At 33.8% G+C, this 9390-nt stretch overlaps 1 protein-coding gene across 2 annotated transcripts; it reads right to left on the bottom strand.

The window, feature by feature from the left end:
* Nucleotides 1–116: 116 nt before the first annotated feature.
* On the bottom strand, nt 117–9366 carry LOC140059953 (GATOR2 complex protein WDR24-like). Of its 2 annotated transcripts, none has more exons than XM_072105962.1 (17): nt 9292–9366; nt 8811–8933; nt 8420–8533; nt 8095–8279; nt 7764–7892; nt 7318–7449; nt 6527–6731; nt 6099–6202; nt 5473–5667; nt 4618–4858; nt 3842–4127; nt 2810–2863; nt 2523–2670; nt 1623–1725; nt 1013–1113; nt 755–861; nt 117–453 (listed from the first exon to the last, which is right to left on the bottom strand). In XM_072105962.1, exons 1-17 carry the CDS (start codon nt 9314–9316, stop codon nt 318–320), a joined length of 2388 nt encoding a protein of 795 aa, XP_071962063.1. In that variant the 5' UTR covers nt 9317–9366; the 3' UTR covers nt 117–317. The 2 variants fall into 2 exon arrangements, with proteins under 2 accessions (XP_071962063.1, XP_071962071.1); XM_072105970.1 differs by having other exon boundaries at nt 1013–1098.
* Between the last annotated feature and the right edge of the window lie 24 nt (nt 9367–9390).

Raw genomic sequence — 9390 nt, 5'->3', positions numbered from 1 at the left:
TCAAGTATTAAAAAAAACAAACTCAACCTAATTTCAATCATGAATTTTATTATATAGATATAAAAATATTGCACAAATATATGAGATATCTAAAACAAAATATTTAATACCATAGTTTTATTTTGAGAAAAAAAAAATCTTTTTCTGCAAGATTATAATTTATCTTTTGACCAAATAAAATTATTTAAAAAGATCTACTAAATGATTTAGTTCTGTGTTCTTATTTTCCACACTCCCTATACCAAAATAATAGTGCTATATATTTAAATGCTACAACATTAATGAACTATTTCAACATTAATGGAAGAATCGACCAATCAAACGTATTCACACAAGTGACCACATCCTGTAGGGCATGTTTTATTGTCTTTCAACCAATCATAAATGTGCGATAGATGACCACCATGACTACATCCTTGACACCATACATACAGGCCCTTCACAGGTAGATGACTGCAATACAAAGAGAAAATGAGAGATATATTTTAATTTCTGTAGGCCTACTCTTATGTTCACTCCCTTCTCCATCAAGGAGTCAAGTATCTAAATTTCTTATCATAATATAGCACATGTTTGATAGCTAAAACTTTTCTTCCATTCCCAGCCAAGAACCTATAGTTCTAGTAAATAATTATGTAATATCACAAACTAATGTGCTTATCCAGAGATATTATAGTTCACTATAATATCTCAATGGCTTATTTGCTTTCACACACATTTTATTTGTAGGGGTAATAATGTTCGTCATACTTACCACACAGAGCAAGTGTTTGTGTGCAGGTTACAGTTGCTGCAAGCCCATCCACAGGTGGCTAGATCATGCTGGCACCTATTGCATTTTGTGTAGATAATTGTGGACAACTGAAAAGTAGAATATTCCAAAAACATAACATTTTCAACATTTTTCCGACCACTGATACCAACAGCTGTGGCATTTCTTTCAGTAATTTGCCTTTTTTTTTATTTGGGTTTATATGCAACAAACAATTTTAAAATGTGATTTGCCTCTCACCTGATTCATACTTTCAACTTTTTCTAACTTGGACAACTTAATTATTTCATTAGCACAGGTGTACAGTTTGAAGCGATGAAGAAGATCTGGAATATAAATTACTATTATTATTCAGGAATATATATAAAAATGTAGTGTAAAATGTTTTGTGGCAATATTTGTGATGCCTAGGTTTTCCTTACACAACTCTCTCATATATTTTTTATTTAGTTTGTCAAGAACTTGTTGTGTAAAGCTCTGTCCACACTAGTTTGACAAAAAAAAGTGTGATGTGCCCAATTATGGTGGTAATATGCCCAAATATGTTAGTGATATGTCATCATCATGTCCATACATAAAGTTTGATAGTGTAGACAGACCTTTAGAGTTACAGTATACATTCCATGCGAGTCTCTTTAGTTGTTTCTTTGTATCTAGCAGGAGCTTTGTTTTATTAGGTTTTTTTCAAATCTAGATTCCAGCTCAAGTATAGGTGTGGCATGCCGTGTGTGCCAAAATGATTTTCTATTTTTAAAGAACATTGAGCCGAATCACCATATATCACCTAGACTAAATATTATTCTCAACTTTCAACCCATGACATTTGTAAATATTTACAAACAATTTTTACCAATATACGATGTAAACCAATGCTCCTGCATCTCGTCATCTATCTCTCCTTCTATCCTGTCTTGTAACACAATCAGAGCACAAACGGACATTTGTACATCTCCCTATTAAAATTAAACAGTTCTTATTAATGATGATTGATTTTCTGTGGCCAAAGTTTAAGAGAATGAGTAGAAGATATTTGATTTCAAGCAATTTAAGCAATGGTATTAATTAATGTAAAAACATGGGCTATATAAATGTTAATACTAATTGGAAGAACCTACTGTACATATCATTTACTATCATTTACCAGCAACAAATAAAGCAACGTCGGAGGCCAGGGATGTACCTTGCAGATTAAATTGTTCAACAAACTTATTGACCCAGCACTCCTTATCTCCAACCCTCCACCCAACTTTTGAAAAAAATGCCATTCAACCAAAAAAAAAAACCTTTTTATTTTTTAAGTTTTATGTCTTTAGGCACATGTGGCCAAGGATTACAGCACCAATAGTAAATTAATCACTGTCCTATCAGATAGGTGGTAATCCCACTGACACAGGGGCTAGTTTGTGAACCAGTAACCCTCTACTCATCTCGAATGATGAACTGTGTTCTTTAAAGTGCACACAGGTTTTAACTATGTACACTGGACCTACGGTTTATAGTCCTTATCCGAGAAGACTTGTTCCACCACCAGAACTAGGAGCGAGTCGGCCTCGAACCTATGCGAATATTAGCTCTTTAGGTATGGTAAATGGCGCCCGTGCCTTAACCGGTTGGCTATTTGACTCGCTTCAAATGGCCCACAGCACCATTCATTAGAGTTCATATGGTTTTTCCACACAAAAGAAATAGAACTTGCATAAAGGCATTTAATTAACCTGTCAGCAAGATAGATATAGTTAAAAGCATTAACCTGTTCAGCATAGAATTTCAACATGTCCACAATGATAGGCTGATACTTGGCCATCAACTGTAGTCCAGAAAAGTTTGACTTGTAAGAGGGTATCACAGTTTCTGATAACTTTGAAATCACTACGTTTGACACCTCAGTTTCCTCAGTACTAGAAATTAAAATATTGTAAATTAAAACTCTACATAATGTATCTATTTTTGGCTAATAATTATTTATTTTTTTACTAAAATATCAAAATCATAAAGACTTTAGTGCGGAATTGTTGTTCAAACATGCTAACACATTACCTTATGGGAGACTCTGGTCTAGACCGGTCCCTTGATAAAGTTGGTGATAATGGTCTGAAATAGGAAAAAAAATGCATATCAAAAGAATTATTTCAGCAAAATATGAAAAACGTTACCACATAATACTTCAATGTTGCAATTACCTTGCATTCTTAAAGCTCAGGTACAGGCATGAATTTTAAATATAATATTTGGTTAATTGTACATAAATCAAATATTTGTAACAGAAATCAAGACGAAAAACCATGAATTTCCCCTAATATGGTCAAATACAAAATTTGGCAAAATTCTGCCAAAAAAAACAAGAAGACTTTTTTTCAGTAGTTAGGTAGTTAACATAATGTAATAACATGTCTGGTGACTCCCTAAAAGGTGAAAAAAGATGGTGGATATACGGTGGATAATTTTTGCTATTGCATGAAAATAAAATTCTGAAGTTGAATAAAAATACCAGACATGTAAAATTCAAGTTATATTACCTATATTTAGTCATCTGATAACATTTTTTACCACACCGTTTATTTTTCATAGCTTTTTAAAATGCCTCTCTATTTTAAAAAATTGTGTACAAAAGAATAGAGATTTTACTGTGTAATTTGAACTATCCCCCCACTGATATGAAAGTGCTAATTTTCAACAAGCTCCTGTAACACAAATAAAATCCCAAAAATTATGAAACATAGGGGAAACTATAGATCGATAATTATTGGAATGTATGATCAATAGAAATTTTTTGCCCGTACCTGGCCTTTAAGCTCCTGTCTACACTATCAAATTTTATGTGACAAAAAAATGTTCGGCATATATGGACACAATGACATATTACTACTATATTTGGGTACATCACACTTTTTTTTGTTAAACTAGTTTTTTTACGAAATATTTTATTATTTTAGAATAATATTGTGGTGTCATTTGAACATTTATTTGATGGATTTTGCAATATACATCAACAAATTATTATTTATTCATTTATTCTTTAATGTTGGTGTGGTGAGTACTGATATAAATGAATCAAATATTGTAGGCTACCTGTCAATGAGTTCATGGCGTTGTTGAACAGCTTCTGAGGGCAGGTCAAAGTCGTCCTGTCCATCCGTGCCTTGGATCTCACCATACTCATCATCGTCGTCGCTTTCTTGATAGAAAAAACTTCCTTGTTGGTGCTGGTTGTCCTTATGGTTCGTCTGAACAAAGGTACTGTTGCTAGGGTCCAACTCGCTATCGCTCTGTGATTCATCAGACGTAATAGCAGTGGTCGAGTCTAATCCACCTAACGTTGTTAACGATAACTTTTTATCCATCGCTTTGCTTAGATCTGTTGTGATAGAAAGTGTTGTAATAGTGTTATTGTTTTGGTTCAAATTCAACATTATACACATTTAATATTATAGTTAAAGGCAAAGGGTCAAACTTTTTATCCATCGATTTGCTTAGATCTATATAAAGTGTGTAATGTGTTAATATTATTATTTTGATTCAAATTGAATATTTTTATTATACAAATTTGATATTATAATTTAAGGCCAAAGGTCTAACAAATATCATGGGATATTATAACATTATAACCATTCAAGGCAATGCTGCCTTATTTATCATAATACAGTCGTAGTATAGTATATCCTTTTCTCATTAGATGTATTTATACAAAATATTTGGTGGTGGTAAGTAAATAAATTTTAACAGTTTAAGGTACATATTTTTATGGGGCATTTTATTTTAAACATATGGAGTAAAAAAGAACATAGTAGCCTCTCAGTCTCTACTATAAAATATATTAAAGAAAATCGTGACATGGATAATTTTACCTTTCTCAGATTCTCCCAAACCCTTTGAGTTTTCCAATATTGTGACTTTTCCAAATGTCGGAACTGGTTTCTTAATCGTGCTTGATGACTCGGTGTAGAACGTCTTGAGCATGAGCCATGTCTGAGCAACTTGGTGGCGACTCAAACTCTGAGCAATCTTTGCATTATGCTCACATAGCTGCTCAAAAGGAACACCTCTCAATTTATAACCCTTTGCAGTCTCTAAAAATATTTCCGGAAACTGAAGAAAAAAATCACAGAAAATATTTATATTTGTAAAAATGTATGAGTTTGTATTCAAATTGTCGAAAAAGAGTATTGCAATGTGGTATGTCACCCTCAAGAAAATATTGTGTACACTTAAATAGCATTAATCCAAATGCCAACTTTATGTCAATGGCTACCAGATGTCTCTATGAAGACGGTTACTTTTTAACCAATACAAGTACTGACAGAGTATAAGCCAACCTGCCTTGGACACTTAATTGAAGTGTGGAATTATGTCAAAAACTAATTGTTAGTGGGCCTGGATATTATGCAGGGATGAGCCTATAACAAAGAGAGCACAGATAATAACAACAACTCATAGGGAGGGTTTCTTCATGTTGCTTTTAATTCCCTTTGCGAACACTTGCCTTAAGTTCTGTCTACACTATCAAACTTTATGTGACAAAAAATGTGATGTTCCCATATATGGACATGATGATGTCATATCTACCATATTTGGATACATCACACTTTTTTGGTCATACTAGTTAGATAGTGTAGACAGAGCTTTAGTTCTAAACCCAATCATTCGTCAGAGATATCCTCTATTGAATTACATGCTATTAAAAGTATACATAAGAAAGATACCTTATCATCTATTGTGTCATATACAAAAATTTTGCTTTCGAAATCTTTGGTTTGAGGAACAGTGTCATGCTTTTGGAAAGACATTGGACGGCGGGTGTTCTGATAACTGGAAGAGGCAGTGTCTGGTTTGAATGCATGCCTGCTGACGGCTTGACAGATTGTACCATAGATGTTCATCCCAACACCAACTGGACTCTAAAATAAAAATGATAAAGTAACAATTTATATTTAGCAGTTTGTCGAGGTTGAGTGGCCGAGCAGTTAAGGCATGGGCAATGTAGCTAGCTAGCTATCCCAACAGCACTCCTTGACTTGGTGGTAGAACAAGAAGAGATCCAGTGTACACATCTGGCTTGTGTGCACTTTAAAAAACTTTCATTCATTATTTTGAAAGAGTAGGGGGTTTCCCTGGTATACTGGTCCATTCATCTCCTGCCATTTGACATAAAGGGACCCTTAGGAGAGAAGAAAGTTACTTTATGTGCTGTCAACATCTATGCTCAATTCAGCTCAGGTTATTCCCACACATTTACATTTATTTATTTTGTAGTAGAAAACAAATTGAACATGCAATGTTGTGTGTCTTTATACAAAGTAGATGACTATTTATTATTATTTATACTCACAGCATCTTGTTCTGGTTTCTTCCCATCTTTAAACACATGTTGTATTAGCATACTATCTTTACCCCCTGATATAAAAGTCTGCGCATCTTCTCTCCACGCAAGGCCTTCACATAAAAAACAACAACAAAATATTGGTAAACAAACGTAATAAATAACTACATGTCAATTGGCATTCCATACCTGAAACAACATGTCAATTGGCATTCCATACCTGAAACAACATGTCAATTGGCATTCCATACCTGAAACAACATGTCAATTGGCATTCCATACCTGAAACAACATGTCAATTGGCATTTCATACCTGAAACTACATGTCAATTGGCATTCCATACCTGTAACTACATGTCAATTGGCATTCCATACCTGAAACAACATGTCAATTGGCATTCCATACCTGAAACAACATGTCAATTGGCATTTCATACCTGTAACTACGTCTTTATGTTCTTCAAACAAAGCCAACGGGATGAAAGGGCGGCGAACATCCCAAATGTAAATACTTCTATCTATGTTTAAAGAACAGCTTGTGATGTGGTACTTTTTTTGAGAACGCCATTTGATATTGGAAACTGGTGCAAATGTGTTGATCACATGTTCCTGTATTAAACTATAACCATCCCACTTCCAAATCTATATTAATAGACAAAAATTTAATTAATTTAAATGATAATATAATGATGCGGTATACACCACATATAAATGGTTCTGAATAGAAATGTTGAGTTTCTATTATGTTTGAGGAGCTACAGTTCTATTCAGAATATATAAACATATTGATTTCGCCATTATTACCTTATATGACCAAGTATAGTCGCATGGGGATATGGGTAAGACATTTGAGTTAGGGTTAGGGGTGAGATTATATTCGGACTGCATTAACAATGTATAAAATTCTTATGTCCATAATGTATCTAACATAAGAGGGTGGGACTATACTCTGAAGCATGGGATTATACTTGATCATATAGGGTAATTTAACAGCTTTTCATCCTTTATTAGTAGCAAATAATTTGCTTTTCAAAGGCCAAGGGTAGGATACTGGGGTAAATGGACATTGAGCACAAGAGTAGATCCTGGGCTAGAGATTATTCACTACCATGGTAGAGAGTGTGCAAAAAACATAAATATTAAGAAAACGGTTAGCTTAGTTTCGCACAAATGCAGCCACTAATCTTTCCCTGGAAACACCTGATAACCATAATATATCTTAACAAACCTTAATAGATTTATCTCTGCCACAGGTTGCTAACTTGTTTTTTTCGTCTGGGTGCCAAGCGATTCCAAACGTTGGCCCAAAATGCGTTGTGTATTGAAGTATATATTTATCCGTCCGTCTGGAATCCCATATCTTGAAAATAAATTAAATATAAAAATGAATTAATTAAATATTTCTTTAGAATAAATTTCCTAATTAATTATACTACAAATATTATCACATAGAGTAGTATATTTTTATGAAGTTTATTTTTTAATATTTGACTTATTAATATTTCGTAATAAACATTGTTACCATGGGGGTCAGCCCTAAAGTTCTTTGAACTTATTTGACCTCCATCCACTCATGTTTCTCTTAATCTAACTTATAATTAATCTATGTTTTATTCGAATGTACAACTGTATTATTTGATGTGTGTGGAAAATTTAATAAACAAACAAACAAACCATGATGTTGCCTGCTTCAGTCGCTGAGGCAAAGTTGAAATAGTGATGAGGATCGTACTCTACATAACGAACACGGTCTTGAGCTTTATACACTGCTACACACGCCGTTTCTGCTGGTTGTCGCAGATCCTGAAAATGAATTTTAAAATGAAAATCTGGTGCCTATCTAGGAATTATTTAACAGGGGAGCGTTAACATAATAATATTGATAGTCTGTAAAAAATAGTTTGTAATGTAATTTTAGCTAACCCCTGGATATGCATATAAAAGGGCAGCATTTATCATTTAAATAATCCTTGCTATAATGCTACTGTATATGACAAAAACTTACAAAGCTGCGGACTGTTTGATCATTGGAACCACTATACATGATGTCAGGTTCTTTGGGATGAAAACAGACTTTATTTACAGTCTGTGAATGGTCCGTCAATACTTTATCTTGCTTTGACCTACGCATGTTCTCTAGGTTCCACGTTAAAACAGCTCCATTCGTTGCACAGCTTGCCAAAATATTTGCTAAAGTAACATGAAACAGAGTGAATTTAGCAAGTAATAAAGTTCTCTACATTTATGTAAAGTATAATGTGCTAAGCCTTGTATATGATTGTGCTGTCAAATGAGGTTTTTGGAAAATGTTTTCAATGGTCAATCAGTACCTTGTGAGGGATGCCAGACTACATCGGTACAGCTTAGATTCAAGTTGATTTTGCCCACTCTTAAATCCATCTTCTCTGTAAAGCGATTATTCTCAACTTTAAAGATTTTGAATACTGAAAAATAAAACAATTGTAATTGAAAATTATTACTCATAATGTCATATGGTGGGTTTATCTAGATTCTAGAGATACTGTATATAACTGGTGAGGCATTTTAACCTGTCGCAGATCGACTAACTAGAGGGCCTCCTCAAACACAGCACAGTTTGGACGTCATCTCAGCAAACCAAATCAGGATTGGCTCCTGTTAGATGCATTTTAGATCTATTGGGGAGGCTTTGTTGGGCATCCTGCATGGAATTAAATGAAAAAGAGAATGAGATGGCTTTACCATTTCTTCCAGCAACTACCACATGATCTTTGTCTCCAGATCCCTGTAGGTCTAGTGCATTAATACCTTGCACTGGCTGCTCAAGCTTGAGTTGTATCCGTCTTGCTGTGCTCGAGTCCACAGCTATCATATGAAAGAAAAGGTTTTGAAAAATTAACGCTGAATGAATCTGAATTAAACTCTTCTTAATTAATTAATAATATTCAATAGTTAATGATAGATACACTGAGAAAATTAAATACATATATATACATACATTGCCGTACAATATTAATAAACCATGTACAAACTTTTAGCCTAGCCTACCCTATACTGCAATTCCTCGTTTTCCAGGCACCAAAAACAATTCAAAAGACTATGATAGTGCTGGTGATAAGGAAGGCCTAGGGCTAACTAAATAAGTCTAGGCCTATGCCTATCTTTGGCAGATTACCTATAAATACTAATAATAATATTAAAAGTACAATGTGTATCTCAATACCTTTTACTTGCTTGATACTTGACATTATTGTAAATGTTCATATAAAAATGAAAAATGCTAGTTTTAGGGTCAAAAACGTGAAAACGACCCTGGGAAAAC

This window comes from Antedon mediterranea, chromosome 1, assembly GCF_964355755.1.
Source record: "Antedon mediterranea chromosome 1, ecAntMedi1.1, whole genome shotgun sequence".
Lineage (NCBI taxonomy): Eukaryota > Metazoa > Echinodermata > Crinoidea > Comatulida > Antedonidae > Antedon > Antedon mediterranea.
Note: the sequence above shows the minus strand (reverse complement) of the source record. Positions and strands in the feature narration are given on the sequence as shown.

What these genes read in the sequence shown, in the direction of transcription:
- LOC140059953 (XM_072105962.1), bottom strand. Translation starts at nt 9,316, where the DNA reads ATGTCAAGTATCAAGCAAGTAAAAG. An exon ending in GGTAGTTGCTGGAAGAAATG is followed by an intron (nt 8,534 to 8,810) that starts GTAAAGCCATCT and finishes TTTATTTTTCAG; the next exon opens with TATTCAAAATCTTTAAAGTT. An exon ending in TGAAATTCTATGCTGAACAG is followed by an intron (nt 1,726 to 2,522) that starts GTTAATGCTTTT and finishes TAATTTTAATAG; the next exon opens with GGAGATGTACAAATGTCCGT.